The sequence below is a fragment of the Chroicocephalus ridibundus genome, chromosome 7 (genome assembly GCF_963924245.1).
Source record: "Chroicocephalus ridibundus chromosome 7, bChrRid1.1, whole genome shotgun sequence".
NCBI lineage: Eukaryota > Metazoa > Chordata > Aves > Charadriiformes > Laridae > Chroicocephalus > Chroicocephalus ridibundus.
In genome coordinates this window covers 56,178,578-56,202,373 of record NC_086290.1, presented here as the reverse complement: position 1 = coordinate 56,202,373, position 23,796 = coordinate 56,178,578, and the positions used below count along the sequence as shown (strand labels likewise).

General features: G+C 40.1%; 1 protein-coding gene across 3 annotated transcripts in view; it reads left to right on the top strand.

The window, feature by feature from the left end:
- CRCP (CGRP receptor component) overlaps positions 1–23,796 on the top strand; it is a 33,821-nt gene that overhangs the window by 1,778 nt on the left and 8,247 nt on the right. For all 3 annotated transcript variants that reach the window (XM_063341862.1, XM_063341861.1, XM_063341860.1), the window contains exons 2-5: positions 2,133–2,169; positions 5,825–5,923; positions 9,170–9,264; positions 22,307–22,364. In XM_063341862.1, coding sequence (XP_063197932.1) covers positions 2,133–2,169; positions 5,825–5,923; positions 9,170–9,264; positions 22,307–22,364 — 289 coding nt within the window. The remainder of the gene's footprint in view (positions 1–2,132; positions 2,170–5,824; positions 5,924–9,169; positions 9,265–22,306; positions 22,365–23,796) is intronic.

Genomic DNA, 23,796 nt, shown 5'->3' with positions numbered 1-23,796 from the left:
ATCTTTTGCCTCCTGCCTGACCGTCTTCATAGAGGGAAGCTCTGCAACTAGGAAAACCTCTCTTAAGTTCTTACTGCGTCAGAAGTATCTGTGACTAGACAAAAGAACTCTCCAGAAAACATTTTGGTTTAAATATGCAACATATCTTAAGCAATAGATTTAAAAACATGAAGTGTGAATGATATTTTTAGAGGTATGATGCCATATACTAAGATATTTTTCTATATTATATGCAGCAGACCTTCTCAATAATATTTTGGTTTGGACAGAAATTTGGACAAATGTTACCTGTTTAAAGATTCTAAAAAGTGTTTATACATTTGGTATTAACATGAGATGTATTTCCTTTTCATGATCTTGTAAAAGTTAAGCATACAGTTTAGTTGGCTACGTAAAAATATACATCAGAATTCATTTACAATTTCTTGTTTTCTGAGTGTAAAATTGATAGTCGATTCATGAAAGTTAGGACTGAAGAAAATTGTATTTCTGCTTTCTAAGTTCTGCAAAAGTTTTTTGAAACTGGTCTTGTTGATCAGTTTGTAATTGTGGTATTTCAGCACAACAAAAATTGTTGGAGATTCGAGATTGACTTGTTTGCCATCCATTGTTAGAAAAAAAATAATATTTTTCTGAACGATAAAGTGGTTTTGAATTAAAAAAGACTCAATTGTCTTAAATAATTTAACTTCAGATAGATTTCACAGGCTCATTTACAGTGATGTATTTACTCTATATGACCCTTTCACTTACTTAACAGAATAATTCCCTATATAAATCTTCTGTAGCATTATTATTTCTAACAAAGAATGTCTTTGATCCATAGGGATTTCTGTAGTGATAGCCTGAATGCAAACGTTCTGAAGAATTGCATTTACCTAACAACAAAAGCTATATGGTTTGTAAAACATGAATGAAAACTAATGCGTGTGTGAGCTCACTTGCTGAAGTTTCACTCTAGTCAGCGAAATGGAAGTTGAAGTTCATCTCAGCGTATTTTAGAGGGTCCTTTTCATTTAAAAACAATGATAGAACCTGTGGAAGTTTGTGGACGCATTTAACTCGTTTGAAAGTGATGAACGTGACAATTCTATTCAAACAGTTGATGGTGCTTAACAATACATTGTACCTTTTTTTCTTTTTTTCTTTTTTTATAAGCTGCTGCACAGACCTGAGAAAGGCCTTTTTTTTTTTTTCCTTTTGTATGGAAACTTTCTGTTGTGTCGGCGACTGACTGCTCAGCAGAAATGTGTTGTTCAGGAATACAGGATGTTCTGTGTTGGTTTTTCTCCCTTTTTTTAATTTAAAAATATAAAATTACAATATCCGGTAGTAATAGAGGTGTGATTAATCTAAATATGAGCTGGCTTCAAGGATGGTGCGTTCAGCATAGCGGTGGCGGATAATGATTCGTGCTTAGTTGGGACAGAATTAGTGGGGAGTGTTTGGCTGGTGCAAAATGGGAAACTCTCAGCCTTGCGCTGCTATAGAGGAGTAGCCACATAAAGAGTCAAAGAATAAATAAAGTTGAAATGCAATAAGGTTTTCTTACTCAGTACAGTATGTGTAAATATAGTGCTATATTTCTCACTGTATATTACTATATATATTTATATAGTGCTATCTATATCTATACACACCAGTCCATTGCACTAAAAACAGTAATTGTATTTTCTTTTTCTGTACTCTTCATTAATAAATAAATAGTGTGTGTAGTCTGAATGATTTTTCCCCGTCGGTCTTTATTCTAATAAATCTGGAGGCCCTTTTTTGTAAGGAAGAGGCAAGGCAATTTGGTTTTAGTTTGTAAAGTTGGGTGAGTGAGTGAAATAGTGAGGCTGAGTAAAAAGATTATGGTGTATAAGTGTGTTATGATTTATGGGGCAAATTGTGCAAAATATACTGTATATTTATGTAATAATTCTACTAACAGCATGGAAAAATATTTTCCAGAGGTGGCCACAACTTGGTAATTATAGAATCACCAAAAATAGATTTCTTGATGATTTTTTTTTTTTTTAAACTTTATGAAAGTAGTGTCTGTTGTTTTAGAGTCTGCGTGACTCAGCAAAGAAAAATTTTAGACGGTTTCCTTTGGAATATAAATTAATCATTTTCATTTTTCCTTTTAGAAAAGATGCAAATGCTGCATTGCTGAGTAATTTTGAGGTAAGTTACTCTGTGTCTTGGTTTTAAATCGGCAGTTTAAAGCTGTAGTCAGTCACTTGCATACTTCTTTGGAGGCTGAGAATTGCCAGTGGCAATCAGCAAGACCTGTATGTGATTTCCACCCACTCCATTTGATTTGTTTTTAAGAAAAAATCTTTTTAAAGAAAATCTAGTTCTCTGAAAAATTACTAGTTTTCTGTTTTTACTAGTAATGGGTGCTGTAGTATTATTTGATTGATCCCAAATCTATAAAACCAGATATAATTAATGTTTTTCAAACAGATGAGGAGCAGATCTTCGGAATGTCAGTAACTTTAACTTCAGCCTTGTTGTATTTACTCCGTTGCTGTGTGGTTAGTTTGTTGAATCCTCTGTGTGTGGTTTGTTATTCAGAATAACATGAGCCGGCAGTGTACTTGCAGCCCAGAAAGCCGATCATATCCTGGGCTGCATCAGGAGAAGTGTGGCCAGCAGGTCGAGGGAGGTGATTCTCCGCCTCGACTCCACTCTCGTGAGACCCCACCTGGAGTCCTGCGTCCAGTTCTGGAGCCCCTGCCACAAGAGAGATATGGATGTGCTGGAACGTGTCCAGAGAAGGGCCACGAGGATGATCGGAGGGCTGGAACACCTCTCCTATGAGGACAGACTGAGAGAGTTGGGGTTGTTCAGTCTGGAGAAGATAAGACTCCGAGGAGACCTTATAGTGGCCTACCAGTATCTTAAGGGGGCCTACAAGAAAGCTGGGGAGGGACTTCTTAGGATGTCAGGTAATGGCAGGACTAGAGGGAATGGATTAAAACTAGAGATGGGTCGATTCAGACTGGACGTTAGGAAGTTGTTCTTCACCGTGAAGGTGGTGAGACACTGGAACAGGTTGCCCAGAGAGGGGCTGGACGCCCCATCCCTGGAAGTTTTTAAGGCCAGGCTGGACGGGGCTCTGAGCAACCTGATCTAGTGGGAGGTGTCCCTGCCCACGGCAGGGGGGGTTGGAACTCGATGATCCTTAAGGTCCCTTCCAACCCGAACAATTCTATGATTCTATGAATTTGATTCTCCACATCTTCAAACACTGGTGTATTTAGGCAAGTGCACGGGATTCATTGCTGCTTTGACTGACGTATGGTGCATCGAATCCCAGATCAGGAATGCTGACACCTCTGTAACTGGGCAGCAATGTCCAAGTATCTTTTTTTGAATTTTGTCGTATGATAAGCCAATATACCACTACATACGTGACACACTGCTTGCTGGAGTCTCTTTAATATTGCAAATAAAAATTCTCGCAGAAAAATTCAAACATTTTTCACAGATGGATGCTGCTAGAATCAATGTTTCGTCTTTAACTTGTGACGGGCAGTATCATCCGAGAACCTGTAGCTCATTAACGCCTAGTTTTGTTAAAGCCAGTGCTACTGGAAGTGCAGTTTTACACCTCTGAATGCTTGGCAGTATTTTTTTAAACATCTTGAGGTGTTTCCAAAGCAGGTTAGGTTATAGTAAGGGTGAGGCAGTTTGCTGATCTGAGATGTGTTACTCAGGACAAACACCCCTAGAAGCCAGTGATGTACCTTGATCTGGTGTCATGGGGAAGCTACGGTGCCCTGTCGTAACAAACAATGAATATTGGCATGCAAATAACATAGTAACACAAAAAAAAATCTTATTTTCTCGTCTAGATCTGAATCATTTTCCTCTCTCCTGAGCAAAGGTATTTTTTTAGTGAGGTAGGAAGAAATGTCACGTTCTTGTTGGTTTAACTTCAGCCAGGTAACGGGAAGATTTCAGTGCTTTGTTTATGAGTGTAATTTTTTTGAATGGTTTTAATAACTGTTTTATTGCTGAAGCTTAAAAGTTGCACAGCTGTTTCATCCTAGCCTGAAATAAATCTTGAAATGTTTTGTCTTGAGCTGCATCTGTCTGTGTACAGCAGAGCAACCAGCTGGTGACTCTTAGAAGGGCTTTAATGAGGTACTTGGAAAGAACTGGCTTGCCTAAGAAAGAGATGATATTATGTCAGCCAAACTCGTACTAAGTGTCTGTTTGTTAAAAACACGTACTGTTGCAGTGAAGAAAACAGTAAGTATTTCAGAGATTATTTATTGCAAAATGATCTCTGCAGCTATAGGCTTTTGGGGCACGGCTTTTCTCTGCTCTTCAAAGTGCTGATTCCCGTAAAGCCACCGATCTCTTTCTGTTTGCTCCTCTTTCCACTTGCGGTTCGGCTGGCATAGCCAACGTTCTCTGTATCGATGTAATATTTTGCACAGAAAGTGGTGTTTGAAAGGAATATTCAGGACAGATACGTGTTCCATGCCTACATTTCTGGGAATTTGGAGTTGTTATTTCACGTTTTGTTGTCACTGGCTGCATTTTGTTTAGATATTTATTAGATAAAGGCTCATAACTTGAGTTTTGGCTTTCAGGTCAGGGTCGATAAGTGTTCCTCTTTTATAGAAGATGCAATATAAAGTAATTGCAGGATTTGTAGCCAGTAATGTTCTTACTTCTCATTGTCTAGAAATGATTGTATTCTTATTTCTGTGGACTTGTCAGTTTATAATACCCCTGGAACTGGATCTTCAAAACTAAAAAAAGCTAAAAATCAGGGGATAAACAGAAAGAAGCGATCTGTTACTCTGCTGTGGTTATTGGCTCTGGGTATACCGTAAAGCCCGAAGCAAAACATCTGGAGAAATTTCAACCTAATGTGATTTAATGTGGGAATAAAAGAGGAATTGTGATGCTGTCTCAACATTTTGGTGCGCGTCTAGCTATGGTGAATAAAGATGTTGTGGTGTTGCAGCGGATTTGACAGAGCACAGATGCAAAAACCAAAACGCTTTCCTTGCCTTCAGACTCACCCTCTGAATCTCGCTCCTACATCGGTATTCACTGCATCATATCTGTGAAGACAACTTTATTACATTCTTTTCAAGAATGTCTGCTTGTTTTACATTGTTGTGATGAAATAGGGAGCTAATTTAATCTTTGTGGTTTAACGTACCATAACACCCTACCAGTCACTGTAACATTTACTATTATGAATAACTCCACTGGAATTCACAATAGGATCACTAATATCAGGAGCATCTATAGGTCAAGCCTTTATTTAGTTGGTTCCTGGCAGCGTGACACTTGCAGAGTTTACTTCTTTTTTGCAGGTAATGTAAAATTGCATCTCTGTGAGACAAGATGTATATCCGTTTTAATATTATAGGTACGTCTCTCATAACAAATCCAGCAGGGCCGTGAGCTTGTGTGACATTCCGCTTCAAGCATCACTCGCGTTTAAAGGGGAGCTCTGTGCCGGTACAGCGTGTATGGCCCAACTCTGCGCCGGACTTGAGATAAGATAAACAACGAGGATAGATTCATCCTGGCAGCGTCTCCTTTGTGGCTCTTAGATAACATTTAACAAGCGCTGAAAATCTGTTTAAAATAGTCACAATTTTTAAAAAACAATTTTCATACTTATTGATGATTCTGGTGCCAAAATACTCACCAAAGAAGCCCTGCTTTTTGTTGTTGCTTGGTTGGTAGGATTTTGCGTTGTTCACTTATGTTTTCCTGCTGTAATATTTTTAGGTAAAACAGAATCATAGAATCATACTCTCAAATGTTCTGAAACACTTTTATTTTTTTTTTTTTTTCCCAGGTGTTCCAGTTACTTACTGATCTTAAGCAGCAGCGCAAAGAGAGCGGAAAGAACAAGCAGAGCTCTGGTCAGCAGAATCTGAACACAATCATGTATGAAGTGAGTAGCACTGTGAAATTTCCTTTGCAAATTAGCCCAGGCTGGAGTGATTCACATCCTTAGGTCTGTATATTAATAATTTTTTATGAAATTTCCCCTATTAAAAAGCACAGTAAAATACACTTTTTTTGCTGCTTTTCTGTGGTAGCTTTATTCGGGTTGTAGGCTAACGGTGCTGTCAAGGCATGCAGCTGCTCTTATTAAAATCACAAAAGGAATAAAACCCCCTTTGTATTTTAACTGTTCGGTTTTGTGGGAGTTTTTTGATTCCAAATGTTCTATCCTTTTAAGACCCAGGGCAGAACTTGCTATCGTCTGATGAATTGATGATACCACCTAATCACGGTTTCAAAGCTGAGGCACAGATATTTTCTTATTAACAGACTTAAACTAATAATTTCCCACTAAAATAGATTTTTTTTTTTTTTTTTGTCGTCAAAAGAGCCAGACATGGATAACCAGAATAACAAAATTACACGTACAGATAGTGAAATCAGTTGGATGCCGGATGTTCAATCTGTTGCTAGGAAGAACTTTTAAAATCATACAATGCAAATACGAACATTTCCAATATCTCAAATTAGCAACTTTGTACCAAACTTGCGGTGTGACCTATTGTGTCCGTGTCAGAGAATTGCGTGAGTAGCACCACGACTGGCAGGATGCTGAAAGCAGTTTGCCTTGCTTGCAATAGTAATCCCGTTGAGCAGTGAAACTACTCATGTGAATAAGATTTGGCCTAGGCTTTGTTTTTGTTTTAGTTCTGGCTTTGTTTGAAAAGGTACAGAGTTGTAATTCCTAAGCCTCATATTCAACAAAATAGGGGCTTACAAAAAATCTAATTTAAATCTTCATGGAGACTAACAGTCTCTTCCTGTACCTCTTTGAAATGGCTGAGAAAGATCCTGTAAGTATATTTTGTTAGAATGCATCTTAAAGCTTTAATTGCCATGTTATATTGCTCCATGCTAAATAACTGTAGGATGCTCGTTTTTGTGCGTGGAGTGAAGCTGATGTAAACTCTATGTACATTTTCTCTGCATCCGACTGAAAGAAAACCCGAATTTGATCCTGCAGGATTGTTTTTATTCATGCTGAGTGTGTCTTCCTGAGCTCTGTGCAGGCTTGTATCCATCGGTACTGAAATAACTAGATGAAGCTTGCTGAACTGGAGCTGTGTCGTGCTCTATGTCTGGCGTTTTAATTGATCTGAAATTGCTGAAAAAGACTAAACTGGAAAAGCAATTACTCCTATTGAATAATCTTATTACGTGGTAGTACGATGATTTCATGTCAGGCATTATTTGTGTATAATAATTCCATTTCATCGGAAAAGGTCGGGATGGAACTCGGAGAAGGGAAGGTTACTATTACCTTATTGTGCTTTTCTCAGTAGTCCAGGGAAACTGGTGCTTAAGAAAACCAGTGATTCGTATTTCATCAACACTCTTATCTGTTAAGTAGGATGAATTCTCCTGTGTTGTTGAAGTCCGTTTTTTACCTAGCATTTTAAAGTGATAACAGATTTTAATGGAAATACACTGTAAACATATTCGCATATTTTCTTATTTGCCATACGGATCTCGTAGCTCATTTTCCCCCAGTATCTGTTGTTTTCTGCTCTGTGAATACTGATTCAGCTTTTTGGGCTTCTGACTTTTCAAATATAAATATTCAGTTTAGAGATTTTCTGAGAAAGAAACTCGAAGAGTATCACATAGAATTTTATGGGGTTTTATTATTATTATTAATAATCTGTGCATGCGGTATCCTACCACGCTCTGTTATTGCAATCCAGTTAGTGCATCATGAGTCAGTTGTACTGATACTTTTGAGCTTTATGTGTAGCTGTGCAGGATCAACTGATGAAGATTTTCTTCCTTAATTCAAAACAAGCATCGACAATACTCTTTTAAATCCTTCAGTTGCTGATGCACGCGATGCAGACAATGCAAGGATTTCCTTGACTTTTCCACTGATGCTCATTATTTCCCACTCTTCATTTTGGGGTCTAATCAAAGCAACATTCAGGAAGATTCTAAGCTACTTTCAGTGAAAAGACAGCTGTGAACTGGAATTTGTGGGTTTATTTTACATTATGTATTATTTGTCTGCTCGATGTCACTTTTTAAAGAAAGCAGATGTAACCTCAGCAGAAGTTAGCTGAGGTTGGTAGGTGTTGCGTGTCAAAAATAGAGCAAAGATAAATCATCTCAAGTCAGATAAACATTTCTAATACTACAGTATTTTTGCGGATTTTCTTGACAACCCACCTAACCTGCTTCTATGAACTTTAAGAGAGCATTGCCAAAAACGCAGGATGAAAACGGCCATAGATCGGAGAGCTTAATGAGTTACTGATGGGTTGGCGGTGAGAGTATCCCTGGCACGTGAAAACTTGGCAGAAGGTAGCATGGTTTTAAGGTTGAATAGCATTCAGCTTTTCTGAAGTGCTACTGCTTTAGAAAAACAAAAACTGAAACATAACACACACACACACACACACACAAAAAAAAAAACAACAAAAAAGAAACACCAGAAAAAATCCCCAAACCCTGTGTCTTTGTACCTTTTTAAGCTAGCTTTGAATCTGTAAATGTTTGTTGCTTTTAAAATAAAAAGTAAATCCGAGTAACTCTTCAGCACAGCTGTAAGTATGGCTTGATCACAGTCTTAGCATCCGCTGAGATTATTTCAAACCAAGAAAGCAAATGTCTTTCACAAACAGCAGGTGGTTTTTTTTCATAGAGTTGAAACTTGCTCCTTTCCTGAACTCTTCAACGTGCGACTTTGGGCTTTGAACAGTTCAGATAAATGCTCGCCCAAAGGCACAGAGGGAATAGTCAAAGCTGTAGTTCCCACCTGGCGGATAGTGAGCTGCTTGGGTCACGTCTTTACGGGATGAATTCACTGGGGCTTTCTGGATAAGTACCAATGTAAAAGTGCTAATGTGATTTCTATCCCATAATGTTGTAGTTACATATTGCCTGTTTCTTACTCCCTCAGCAAATACCAGTATAGTCTTACTGAAGACCGAAAAATGTGATTTATCATCTATGACAGCACTTCTCACTTTAAAAACAAAAAATAATAAAAAAAAAAAAGCCAAATCCCAAAACCTGAATTGATTTCCAATTTTTCTGAGTAGTACTGAGGAGACTTTTCAAAACCGGCTTGTTTCATGCACACATGGTAAAGCAGATAATAACTGTGAAATAATGTGTACTTTCTTCCTATCCCTTGCAGACGCTGAAGTACATCTCAAAAACACCCTGTAGATACCAGAGTCCTGAGACCGTGAGAGAGTTCCTGGCAGCAATGAAAGGCCACAAGCTCACCAAGTGAGTAGAAATGTGCCTTTGAATAAAAGTATGAACTCATGGACGTGTTGAAAAACTGATCCCCACGTACACAGGGGATCATGTACGCGTGATAATCTGCCTGGTTTTGTTTAACATATTTTAAGTATTTTCTGCGGTTATTTAAGTACTCATCCACGCATCTTTTCCTTCCCTCGTTAACGCCTATGTGGATGAGTATTTCCATAAGTAGGCCCGTGTGTGCCAATGTATTTCTCAAACAGATTCTTGTCAGTAGTTGGGGGTTTAGCATGGCTTCGCATGGACCAAGCACAGAGTTCATGAAATATTTTCTGAGGAAGAAGCTGTGAGTTGTAAATGGGTTTTGAACACAGTTAGAGAACTGCAAAAAAACCCCAAAAAACGCCAACCCAAGCTCAGTTTATTATCAGTCTTATTTTTACAGACTTCCTTAAGCAAAAATGCATTCATTCCTAAGGCGAAAAAGGTGTCTGTATTGCAGGGATGTCATAAGTAAATAAAATCCTAATATAGATGTATGGGAAAGAATGTTATTCTGCAGTTAAGGTTTATGAGAATCTGTGAACCCATCTCTCAGGGTTATGCTCTCTAACTGGCCTTTAGCAAACTAAGATGTTCATCTTCTCTTTTTATGCTGTTTGTCCACTGATGTTTATGTCCACTAGGATTTCTGAGATGTACATTTCAGTTACTTAATTGTTGTGTCAACCTTCCTTCCCCCTCTGCTTTCTCCCTCCCTCCCAGAGTTTCTAGGAAAGCTGAACATACGGTTCATCTTCTTATTTTGGGAAGTCCTGCCTAGAAAATAAAAGGTTTCCTTCACAGTTACAAGAAGACTCAAAGGGCATTTTTCCTGTTTGGCAGCGGCGCGAATGCCTCTTCACAGTGCTAGAAACACATAATCCTCTCCAACCTCTCTCCAGAGCGTGAGCGAAGCCTGTTGTAAATAGTCAGACCTGAAAGAAATTTAATCTGTTGTCTGCTTGCTTGGGTAGCTCTAATCAGTCATCTGCTTTTTAAAGCAGAAAGAGCAAAGATTTATTTGCTTCTAGATGACGACTCCTTCACCACGAAGGAGTAGTTTATGCTGTGTAGACTGTATTTATGCTGTATTTTTCTTCCCTGCTGGAAGGACTCCCAAGGAGTTTGTGCTCTAGGAAGGAGGCCCCTGCTAATAATTTGGTTGTGTCACAAAAAGAAATGCAAAGTGAGAGCATCTGGAGAGCGCAGTGCTGCGAGGCAACTTTTTACCCTGTCCAAAGCATAGTAAGTTGAGTAGAAAGCAGACTGTCAGCTATTTTGTTGACTTTCAGTGCCCCCTCCCTACAATTATGCTCACGACCAGTTTATCAGCAGCTCTGATAACAGGATTGCTGTCATTGCAGACACAGGGGTGCTAGTACTTGGAAGCTTTGTCGTGGGTATTGTGACTTTGCTCGTAGTGCTTTCTTTTGTAGAACTAAAGTTGCCAGGTCAGTATGTCAGTGTTTAGTCCTCCCGGAGCTCATTTTATATAGCAGGATACTAATTTCTGTAGTGGGCAAAGTATCTTAATTATTTTCTGTCATGGAGGTATTGAAGCATGGAGAAAATATTCTCTGTTTACTGTAAAGAGCTGATAGTATTGAAATGAAAGAGAGTATCTTAAAATTGGCAGCAAACTATTTCTGGTGTAAGTAGTGAGAATCCTTCATTTCTGGTAATGTGAAACGGTCGTCCTCTTTGAAATGAAATGAGCTTGTTCAGTCTGTACAGGGCGGCAGTTTGGGAAAGCACCAGAAGAATGTTGTGTCACAGCAAAAAGCCAGCGGGGGTTAAAAAGGCAGAATAGGATTTTGCAGAAGTAACTGAATGAGTTAGGTATGAGTCCCATTAAAAGTCAAAGGTTGATTTTTTTTGTTTGTTTGTTTTGGTTTGGTTTTGTTTTGTTTTAAAGCTCTTTTAAATTTCTAAACTTGTTTCTGGTAGAATTTGACCAGGACCTCAGGGTTAACTCTTAGAAAAAGACAGAGGAGCTCTGTTACTACCTTAGATACCTTGACCGCGCATCTGCTCCCCCATCTGGCGTCTCCGAGGGTGAAGTATTAAATGATGTTGGATCTTAAACCAGAAAATTCTAGCTGCAAAATCTCTCAGTCCCCCGTAGTGCCTAGATATTTTGTAGAAGGTCTACCCAAATATTCGCCTTCCCATGCCTGCCTGTTCTGTGAGCTTGAATATAGCACTGCTGCAAAGGTTGAAATAGTTACAAGTTTTAGATGGGCTTTCTGACTACTTTATTTTTTTAATGGATGCTAGGAGGTGCCTTTGGTTTGAGGTATCATCCCCTCTCTCCTTTTTCTCTGAATCAGTCTGTAAGATAAGCAAGAGAATTATTCCCATTTCCGTCTGCATAATGGCAGAAGGATGAAAGTGAAGAGCCAACCATTAATTCAGGTTACAAATTTACTGCATTTATGGCTTATCAGAACTCCGACTGGACTGCCATACTTTAGTTTCTTGAGCATCCTCTACAACTTTTACTTTGTTAATATCTTTGTCATCTGGTAAAGAACTTGCCAGCTCTGCATTTGCCACGTACTTTACAAAATAAGAAACAGAATTGTTTAGCGTGATCCTGGCACTTCTTTCTTCTGATCTTTTCCATTCAGACGCTTGAAGCTAGAAGTATCGGAGCCCATCTGGCAGCCTCTTCACACCAAAACACAGAAAGCATATGGTGTGCAATTGCTATATAATGCACTTTATGTTAAACCACTTAAAATAGTGATGCCTCCAAGGAAATTTTGACTACCCTTTGGTTCATAACCAAGATCATTTCAGCGCTGCTCTGTTGTTTAATAGATGAAAAACTAATGCCTTTAATCATTTCCATTCTGCGGGATGGAGGTGGTATTTGTATAAAAGACTTCACTCGAGATTTCGTTCCAGTTATCTGGTAGAGAGCTTTCTTCCCCTGTGAGAGGAAAGAACCTGCAATGTTAGCTTTCCTGGACCTTGCTTACATGATCTCGCTGTAATGACCTTTCCTCCCATGAAGAGTAATGAACTGTAGAGTCTGTCTTTGCTGCTTCCTTTCTGGGTAAGGCATTTGAAGATGTGCTTCTCCCTTAATCTCTTAGCTGGTCGTATGCTGTCTCTGCTGGTTTTCTGAAGGTCGCTGATTTGATTTAACCTATATGTTAGTTGGTGTCTGTTCTCGGTGAGGGCACAGCAGCGTTTTCAGTTTTCTCGTTGCAAGAGGAACAGAAAATCTGGTTAAAAGGCACAACTGGTCAGAAACATCTCATCATCTTAGGCTGCTTTCTCTGCTGTTTGATTTCCATGTTATGACTCTGCCTCTAATCAAAGAGGAAACAATTAGGCAGTGTGTTTGTGCTGTTAATTAAGCTCAGGAACTTCTTTTCTAATACAAGGACTTCAGGGCTTTGAATATAAGAAGGATTTCAGCCTGGAGAAGAGAAGGCTCCAAGGAGACCTTATAGCGGCCTTCCAGTCCCTGAAGGGGACCTGCAGGAAGGATGGGGAGGGACTCTTGATCGGGGAGTGTAGCGATAGAACAAGGGGTAACGGTTTCAAACTGAAGGAGGGTAAATTTAGATTGGATATCAGGAACAAATTCTTTACTGTGAGGGTGGTGAGACACTGGAACAGGTTGCCCAGGGAGGTTGTGGCTGCCCCATCCCTGGAGGGGTTCAAGGCCAGGCTGGATGAGGCTTGGAGCAGCCTGGGCTGGTGGGAGGTGTCCCCGCCCATGGCAGGGGTTTGGAACGAGATGATCTTTCCAACCCGAACGAGATGACCCTTCCAACCGAACCATTCTGTGTGATTCTGTGATTTGCAGCTGTCTCTAAAAGCCTGTTGGAGGGAAGGTAGTGTGAGGAGCTGACTTTCCCCGCTCAGCATGTTATTGCAGCACGCAAGCACTAGGTTGTGCTGGTGGATCTGAGAATTTCCAGGTAGTGAAGAAAGACCAGACACCATCCAGGGAAGCACCAAGAATTGAGGCACATTCATTTAAAGAACAGAGCTTTTAATCAAGTGAATTCTCATTTTTCCTGCCCTCCTCCTCCAGACCTGCAGTACTAAGCGTGCAAAATGCATTGCTCATCAGACTAATATCCTAAAACTCTCTGGCTCCAGTTACAGAGCTGATAGCACTGCGCTGGCAAATGGTGCAGCTCCTGTAAAATCATCTCAAGGCTTTTCTTTCTGTCACTGCTCATATTTGCTACTCAAAACCAGGTTAACAGACCAGCGTATCTTTTCTGCTGGCAGCCGCCCATTTTGTGATTGGTTTTTCTCATCAGTGGTACAGGCGGAAAAAAATACTTTTTCCTAAAAGGCAAATTTTAAAAATAAATACTAACGTGTACAAAAAACTTAAACCTTCCTGAGTCATTTCAGATAGCTGCCTTGCTAAGTGGAGCAAATTCAGAGACATCTAAATATATATTTCACTGATGCAGTCAGTAAAGTATGGTAAAGCACAGTTTTTTTTCCTTGTCATCAGTTATTTTGGTAAAATTGAAACTGCAGAACTGAGATTTAAAAAAAAAAATAAAAAAGAAAAGCTCTGAACTGACATCACAGTGAATTTTATTATTACCTTGTTGAGGCCTCAGGCTTTGGCTAACGCCGCAGTACAGTAAGCCATGTGGTACTTGGAAATACAGTATGCCACTAGCAGCTAATTTTCCAGTTTTAGTCCCTGGAATGGCTTCGTGTTTTGTAAGGTAGTGCGAGTGGCATTGTACGGAAAGAACATTTATTAAGCTTGCGCCCTGTAATTGCGGTTAAGTGAAAATTGGCTGTACTTGTACTTCCTGTTACCAATAGCATGTCTTGGATCTAATTTTGGAATAAACAAATTTCCAATCACTGCATATTATTGTAATTTTTAAAAATTGGACATAAATATTGCCTTTTTTGTCTTTAAATCAACACATTCAAAGAAGTGTTGGGCTGAAAATCAGTAATACTTTTAGAAAATATTTTCCCTCACTACTGCCAAAAACTACAACAAATATAAACCTCTACAGTATTGAAGGCTGAATGATTTATTTTGTCATTTTTGTCTGCTCCTGAGCTTTCAAAGTGAATATTCAACACGAAAGTCAGGGTGGTGCTAGTTTAACAATAGCATCATTTAATAGTCTTATAAAAGGCTGTTGTGTTTCCCTCTGAACTGATGGGAAATTGACCCTTTGATCTGTCGCGGTGTTGCTCAGTGTTTTGTGTTCAGACACCGTTATCAGCCCTCGGATTTCATCCTGGGCGAAGGTACTGACAGCGAAGTACAGCGGTGATCCCTGCGGAGGACGCAGCCGGGTATGTTTGCCCGGACGCCGCGCAGACCGGTGCTGGGGTTGCACAGACTGCGCTCGGGACTGCTCATCCCTAAGCCAGATCCTGTGATGTTCATTCAGCCGACGTTTTACGTGAGTTGCCGTGCTTGACTCAAGACCACAGGATTTGAGTCTTAAATATTTTCAGCTAGTAATAAAAGACATGGTTATGCATACTGCTGTTACCTTATGCTTTTCCTAGCAACTAAAAAACATACATTCCTGAGGATAAATTTGCCTCTGCGCAGTCACAGAGGTTTTAGGGGTTTTTTTTTTAGCTCTGTGTGCTGTATCTTGGCATTAATACTGTTCTCTTCTTACCCATGCCTATGGATCTCTTACTAGAAAAACAAAATGTGCATGCATATATATTTACATATGGTCTAGCAATTCAGGAGCTAAAAAATGGGCAATACCAAGACACATAATACCAGGTTTTGGTTAAAATATAAGTGCTGTAAATATTTGGGTCGCTGCTGGCAGAATATGATACATTTTGTCTTTAATTTACACAACAGTGTGTAACTGTTTTTATTATTTTTTAGAATCTGTGAATTTATTATGGACTGTAGCAACGTGCTGTCCATCCTGTCTACCCGGATATACAGTGTCATCTTCAGCACAAAACAGGGATTATTTTATTTTTTTTTGTCTTCTAGGTGAACATTTTTTTGATTGCGAAGGATTACGCTGTTGTAATCCAGCATCCTCACCTCCTACATCGTACGCTCTCCCCTCAAACGCAGACCTCAGACCCATTTTCTTCCCCCATAACTGCGCACGTTTTTGTCTCCCGCAGCCTGAGCTTTATATGTCCCAGGGCCCGCTCCACATCATTTTGCCCTCAGCTGGAAATGCTGCTCTTGGCTCTGGCTGAGTCTCAGCTACTGCTGGATGTGGCCTAGAAGCGGGGAGGCTCCGCTCAGGCTGACAGCAGTAATTGCCATTTGGGGATTTCTCACTAGGCAGGTCCTGTAAGAGTCTGCATAACGGGCGATTAACTCTGATTAGGGGAATCTTGCTTTTATGTGAGAAAATGGCTTTTGGCCGTCACTCATCTTTTGTATGTATTCTTCTCTTGAATGAGCAGCTTTCGTGTTCTACACAGTGTTACTAAAATCTGGGCAGTCCAGAGGAAACACAAAGACTTACTTATGGGGGGCAATTAAGCTGAAAATACTCTTCACCTTCTGTTTAGTTGATTGGGACGGTTACCCTTTTTATTTAATGAGCGTGAGTGTAAACATACATGCTGTAGAAAGTGTAAAGATGGATTCATCTGAGTTGGAAAAAATTCTGTTTATTTTTTAGGTGTAATGGAGCATGAAGTAAATCCAGGCTTATCATGTCTGTGCCCATGCAAAGCGCTGCAGTCAGCACTGATACAGATGCATGTTCAGGCTTGCCGTGTTTGCCTTCCTTAAAGCTTATTTCTGATGGAATTGTGGGTATTTAGGTTCTAATTTGTGTATGTGCTGGCAAGAAATCCGAGGTGCACAGAGACCCTGATCGTAACAGTCAATTTTTGGTAGCAGCGTTAGAAGAAGTCAGTGTGGTGGGCACTGAGCTCCGACTCGTACTGCACGCAGTGACACGCTGCTTACTGCGGGTGTCGAGGGCTGCGAAATCCTGTTTTCTATTGCAACATTGAACTTCAGAGGCATTTTGTGAGCTTCAAGGGGATACCAAGAGTAATAACCTTCTGGTCGCTCCATTTGCTACGAGTAGGAAGGTCAGAAATTGCAGACAGCGAGAAGAGCTGGGACCAAAACATCACCAGGGTCCCCAGAGCTGATCTCAGATCGTGAACTTTTGGAGTGTGTGTTCTGTACAAGCAGCAGGGAGAGCTGCTAACGGGACCTCCCGAGTAAGCAGCGGTAACCGCCCCTGGCTTGCACACATGCACGCTTGGTATTTCTTAAATAATCTTAGAACTGGGTATTTACTAGTCACAAAGGAACAGATAAAAGGTTACTGTTCTCCGTTACAGGAGCGTATCTACCCTCACTGCTGCCAGCGTACCCACGCTAGTATCAACATATTTGTCCAAATGTCTTCAATTACAGCCAGTTATCCCTTTGCCATCCTGCAATATTTTTGCCAAAATGAAATAACTTAGATCTTCATTGTCAGAATGACGTTTAGGTTGATCAGCAAATAATTGGCGAGGTACCAATTGGAAATGACAGTTACTGAGTAGCTGGTCATTCCTCTGTGCCTTTGGATTCAATCTCTATGTACGTTAAAAAAATGCATTGCTTAAATAGTAATTATATAATGTTAACATGTCTAAAGATTATTATTTTTTAGTGTTAATTAGCGTTCATAATTTCTAAAACCCTGAAGCACTATGCAAGCACCTTCAGATGAAGTGTGTCATTTATGGAGCTTTTGGGTTTTTGCACCCTGCTGCTAATTCCCTTTTGATGTTCTGAGTCATTTTTCCAGCAGGGAGCTTTGCGGATCAAAAACAAGCATGAAATTTTTCAGATAACACGTTTTAATGATTTACTTGCAAATTATCTCTCATTCTTCTGTACACATTTCTTAAAACTGCAAATACTCTGAAGTTTTGTTGGCAAGAAATTTCACAGATATTACTTTGAAAAACAAGAATATGAGAAAATTTATCTTGTGTGCTCTTTTGTAAAAGTCAGATAATTTGTTTGGTCTGGAGACGTGGTGGAGCTGTAGGACTGGATCGGAATGTGTCTTGCTGCAAAAGTGAAGCAAGACTTGATTGAAAAGGCTCTGATCTCAGAGGTGGCGCGTGAGTGTGCAGCGCGTGAGAAACTTGTATGAACTCATTACACGGGGAACGTAAAAGTCTGTCTTCGTAAGTAGGGCTTGGGGAGGAGGGGGAGGTGTTTTACAAGTAGGTGTCCTCAGAGCTCTCCTGCCGGAGCTGAAAATGTTGTCTTTGTGGTAGATGTGTGGAAGCTGAGGCACAGACACGTGCTTGGGCAGGGACCGTAAAGCAAATAACACTGAAAATCAGGACCAGCGCGGCAGCTCCAGCGTCACCAGGCAGTTTCCTGGCTCTTGAGGAAAAAGCCCTAAATCTTTCACACGTTTATTCAGATGCGTTGGCCAGATTTTTGTACGCTGAAGATGTTATTTAATATTCTTTACCCAGCTCTGGTAGGACTTCTGCTTTTATGGCAGTGCTGTCTTTCACTACAATTTTATGAGGGTGGGGGTTTTCTCTCATTGATTCCTTAAATAGCCTGTTCTCAATTTTAATTCTGGTCTAAAAGATATCAGTACTCGTCTCCCATCAATCTTAAGGTTTTTTTCTGTCCTTTCATTACTTATGATGGTAATAAATGGCAGCAGTTGTAAACACGTTCTCTTTTTGACAATAAAGCAGCCAACAGTGGTGCTCTCGGTTCAGTGTTAAATTCAGCCATGCTCTTAATAGTCTCTTGTTGTAAACATCAAGCTGCCAAATAGATGTAAGTGATTAGCATGGGAAAATAAACGAGGTGTATTCACTGCTTCCCACCAATGGAAACACGGTTGCCTTTCATCCTTGATTCTCTAAAGCCTGATAAATCAGTCTGATAAATCTGGTTAACCACGTTAACTCCGATTCCTTTGTGTCCCCTGTAAAATCCCAGCATGCAGAATTTAAGCCCAAACCCTGTGCTGCCAAGGGGTTGTTAACAGGAGAGGAAGGAGAAATGTGAACAGCTATTCTGCAGGAGGAGAACATGGTCGCTACAGTGGGAATTGCCTTTAAATACTGATTTATACCGTAATTGACACAAAGGACCTTCTCCCCAGGATCCTCCTGGGTTTTTGCAGCCTGGATGCGCCTTGGATGAAGGGAAGGAGGGATCCTTTTCAAGGCACCAGAGAATCTCCAAGAGGAAGGCGGAGGTCTGGCTGGTCCTTTTCACCATTATTTAGTGGAGCCTTCAGAGAACACGGCAACGTCTGCTGCGATGTGCTGTCTCAAGGGCCTTTTCTTTTCTCCTCCCACGCCACATCTCTTCCCTGTTCTTACACCTCCGGAACCCAACACCTTTAAAGCAGTCACCGCTTAATTGTTCCCCTTCAGTCTTACCGCCTGTAAAATAGTGATAGTAAATATTAAAATAGTAAATAGTTACATAGTGACCCTTGCTGCTATATACAGGACACACAAATAAGTGTGGGCGAGCTCAGGTAACTCATTTGATAGTTGGTGTTTCTTAGAAAACACATTGAAACCGCTGTTAAAATATTTGCTTTAAGAACAATTTTTTTTGTTGTTTTTTAAGGAGTAAGTTGATGGCCCTGCTTGGAAGGGCCGATGCACAGGTAGAAGCATCCTCCTGTTCTTCAGCAAAAATAATCTTTTTAGCTGTGAAAGCTGAAATCGATGTGCAATCTGCTACTCTTCTTGGCATTTACCAAATGTCACTTTATTGCAAGCTTTTCCTGAAGACTGAGAAACATCTTCTGATGTGGTCCCGTAGAAGTAAAAAAGAAGATTAAAAGGCTAGGGTGGTACCCAAAATGTTTGAGCTCGTTTATTAAACAGACATTTTGCACAGTTCTGTGGTTGACTAAAATGGAGTTTTCTTCTTTTTTTTTTTTCTTCTTTATAAAGTTTAATTCCTTATCCCCTTCTCCAATTTTGAATTTGAGAGAGAAAAAAAAATAGGTACATTTGTAAAGTAAATGTAAATTCAAGATGTTGAATTATGTAGGCTTTTTAATGGTAAACGAAATTACAGGAGGATTTCTTGCAGCTTTCTGTTGTGAGCTGTTACTATTTCACAAATGCTGCCTTTTTCAAAACGGCATGCTTTTCTTTTGAAGCTGAAAGTCGTGATTAAAATTATTTTCCAGCATTTTATAAAAATGGTGGCAGAATAGCTCAGGGACTAGATGGAACAATTAAAAAATTTTTTTTTTTTTTTTTTTTTTTTTTTTTAGGATTTTGGTTTTGTTACCAGCAGGCTGGATCTAAAAACAACAAACGGTCAGCGTGTCAGCTCTTCGGAACGATTTTCTGTTCTTAAGGGCTGTGAATACACATCACAAAACCCTTTGCTATACTGAATCCCGATGTTTGGTATCAGCAAAGCCCTTGTCTTCCCTGAGCCGCGGTCTCCCGTAGTCCTCTTCCCACCACCACGTCACTTGCAGTCACAGATGTTTTAGCTGAAGAGGGTCTGGTAGATCCCCCAGTCTGTGGTAATACAGCGCTTTTTCCTTCAGGCGACATCAGCCTGGAAGCTTTTATGCTGGTGCTGCTGATTCGGTGTGTTTGGTGGCTAAATGGAGGGCCTTATTCTCTTTGGCAGTCGGCTGCCTGCCTTCCTAAGTATGAAATTCAGTCTCTTGACGCACGCACGTGTGTGCGCGTGCACACCAGAGCAACGCCTTGCCTTCGAAGGCTCCTCCTGAGAAGTCTCAACACCCTGGTCTTTGAGCACGTACCGGTGCACGTACGTGAATGATGGAGTACTGAAATGCCTGGCGATGGTAGGAGCTGTTAGCTGGGGTTAGATTTCAAGGGCAGCCAGTGTCGGATGCCCCTTGGCGTGAGGCGGTGTCTCTGAAGTATCTCCAGACACACAGACATTGATTGACCTGTTGGTTGTAAACGCCTGCAAGGGAGAGCTCGGGGCTGTGAGTTACGGCCTCTGGGTTCTCCTGAACGCCACCCACGGGCCCAATAAACCAGGCGGAAGCTCCAGAATCAGTTTAAATAATGCATTAAAGATGCCTTTTAAATAATAATAAATTCCAAGCTTTTATTCTTCAAAATCGTAGTTTACTACTGTGTCATAGACTGGAAGATTGTGCGTGTTAACTGTCGTTTCTCACTTTAACGCATCAGTGTCTGCGATAGAGGTGCTGCATAAAAATAGGTGGCTGGCGTACATCATAATAATAATAATAATTCAAGATTTTTTCCCCCACAAAAAATGTATGTTCAGGTTTGTTTACTCATTGTCTCTATTATTATTACACTGTAATTGTAAGTTTTTATTATAAAAGTGCATTTGTTACTGTTTCATATGCCCTTTGAAACATCTGTTTTGTCTTTAGGAGTGTTGTATTATTGTGCTTTTCTGTTCTAAAGCACAAAGATCAGCTCAGATCGTTGGCCATGCTGCTATTATGTGGTCAGTGTTAATGTTTTGGGCTTCTGAAATTAATGAAATGGGCATTACTGGCATATGACAGCTGTTTTTACTTTGGTTTTAGAATTATTTGTATTTAAGTAGAGTGTAAAATTAATAATTTTTGGCTGCAGAGCTATTGCCTAAATGTTGTGGTTTGCATTTAATGAACATACTTGTTTGATCACATCTTCCCCCCCCCCCAAAAAAAAATTATTTTTAAATGTCAGTGAAATTGTCTCCCTCACACCCTTTAATTTCTGTTTTAATGATCAAAGTGTTTTAATGGGTATTCGTGAGATCTTGTGATTTCGTGATGAGAAAGTGGAGCTAATAGCTGTTTGGTTAAAATGATGCCAGAAGAGCGGTGATGCTGGGTGAGCTCAGTGGTGGTTCCGAATGTACCAGGGGTTTTGCCACTGGCTCCAGCTGAATATTCAAGTGTTTGGTGTTTAAGTACAGCGTCAGAGAAATTTTGCTGACTTCGCCTTGTAGGCAGAGGGGAATGGAATTCGAACTGTTAAAAATACGGATGCAACGTGGTTCATATCTAAAATGAAAACAAAAGAAGGTAATATTGACTGAAGTGCTGTTGGGCTGGAGGCACCGGACTCCACATCTGAATGCGCAGAATCCCTTTCTGTCCGCCTTGGAGTGCGGAATGGTAGTCAGAAGTGTTTGAGTTATTGTAAATTAATGAGTTATCGCTCATCTTTTAAACCACAATAAGTGACCATACCTTTACAGCTCAGGCACTGATCGAAGGTGGCAATTGGGGTTTTTTTTTGACATTTTCTGTATCTTTGCTGCCTTGCTGCTTGTGGTCGTGCCAGTCTTTGTGGGCCTGTGCTGTGAATCAAGTCCAAAACAACCTCGGAAAAAGAGGTTGGTGATCTCTGCCGTCCAGCTCAGCCCCCCGCCTGGTTTGCTGCCTGGTGCCCGAGAGCTGTAGAAACAGCGCAGAAGGGTAGGCTTGGCGTGGGAACAGAGCTGAGGAGACGCCTTTGCCCAAAGATCCGTGTGTAACAGTATGGCCTCGGCCCATTATAATGATGTGTGAAAAATACGTTGGCTTAAACTCTGTGGGGTGTAGAGAGTACATGAGACACCAAGTGGTTTCAAGCTGGTTTTTATTTGTTTTTTGTTTTTCTTTTAACTTTGTATTTGCAATGGGCTAAAAGAATAAACAAGTTATTGCCATTTGGCTAATGGGTTGTAACTTCTTAGGTATGATAATTGTTCTTGTGGTCGTGTGTTCATAGCAAAAGACTCTGTGATCTTTGACAAGTTGTTCAGCGTTTAACAAAGCAACAGGGCATGTTAATTAATGCTTGTACAGTAACGGTCTCAGGTCCTCTGCCTTCCCACCTTAGACTAGAGATGGCAGCAGCAATATGTCTAAACGCACAAGTCCTGTATGTAAAATACCCAAATTATCGTGGCAATTAAACCACACTGCAAACCCAGTCAGAAACTAAACTATCAGAAATGTATTTGCCTCTTACTAGGCATTTTGGAGGATCCTCAAATTATATAGTAATGCGGATTGTTTTACGCTTTGCTTTTAAACAGGGCAGAAAAGCTGCAGTTGCTTAACCACAGGCCTGTGACAGCAGTTGAAATACAGCTGGTGAGTAACAACGCTCCTGACTGTTCAGAGCTTAAATGAAAGCAGCTTTAACCTTGAAGATCAATTGAATAATTACTTTCTCATGGTCAGTGATTGAACGTATCCCTTTATGCACGTCTTTACGTTCACGGTTTCAAATCCACTCCTCTTCCTCTCTGAGACCTCCTCAGAGACTTGCCCGTCTTTCTCTCAGGCAGATTCTCCACCTCTGTTTGCTTCGGTGTCACATGGTGAAAACGCCTGATGCACTCGTTAAAGGTTAGTTACAGTATCGCGACTAAAAATACGTTTAACCTGAGTCTTTTTGCTGCTGCTCCGTAATCAAGTACTTCACTTTTTGACAGCTGTGATGACATGGTTGTTTTGATGGCAGGGTTTTATGTTACAGTAAAACTAAACACGCTGAAAAGTAATGACTGGTACGGAATTTTGAGCAGTGGTGCAGAATGAGAAATGGATATAAACGGACTTTCTGATGGGAAGTAGCCATTGTCAATCTGTTAAGCGTTATTCTGGTGTAAAGAGGGATTGTTGCTAAATAGAAGTAGATGGTGATATTCTCTGAAGTATCTCCTTAGGAATACAAAACACTGTGGTAATAAAGAGATTATTTTAATAAGGATATTCTTTTAATAAAGATCTCTTACGTTAAGAACATCTGTTTATAATCTTATCCTGAAATCAAACTATGTAGTAACAGGATCGTATTTTGCTGCGAAAAAAGGGAAGGATTAAAGAGGATTAAACAGTCCTAACCAGTAGGACTATTATTCTTTCATAGCCAAGGAGTAGACAGTGTAATGCTGAAAGCATCTCATAAAAAAATGCTTCTAGCTGAGGAGTTAATACTGTGTTTTGTGATTGAAGAGATCAGTGTCAATCATCAACCCAACCAAGAGCATTAAGGCTTTGTGAGTTTTGCTTAGGAAGTTATTCATAAGCCGTGGTCTAGAGCCTGTCTCGTACCTTTATTGGCTTTGTGGGCTTAGACACAGATTTATTATATATAGGCCATATACGGTCTTTTTTTCCCCTTCTTTAAATGCAGTAATCTTTTGCTGCTTTCAGGTGACCGTGTGGTTTTGTCTGTCTTTCTCCTCTTCCCGTCATTATCCTACCTCATTCCTCGTTATCTTACCTATCCAGGAAATATTGAAAATACTTTTGCTCCTGTGTCATGTTTGAAATCCAGGAGGCAAATCTAAGAAATTTGGGCCTTTATATTAGAAGTCAGGTTTCTGTAGAGTGTTTTACTTCAGATATTCCAAATTTTGTAATGTCAAAGTTAGATAAAACTCATTGCTAAAGCTCAGAGAATACAGGTACAAGATTTGAGTTCAGTATAGTCCGTTATTGATATGTAACCCTTCTCTAATGATCAAAAGCAGCTAGTGAAAAACATAATATTCGTAGATTTGGGAACTAGCCTAAA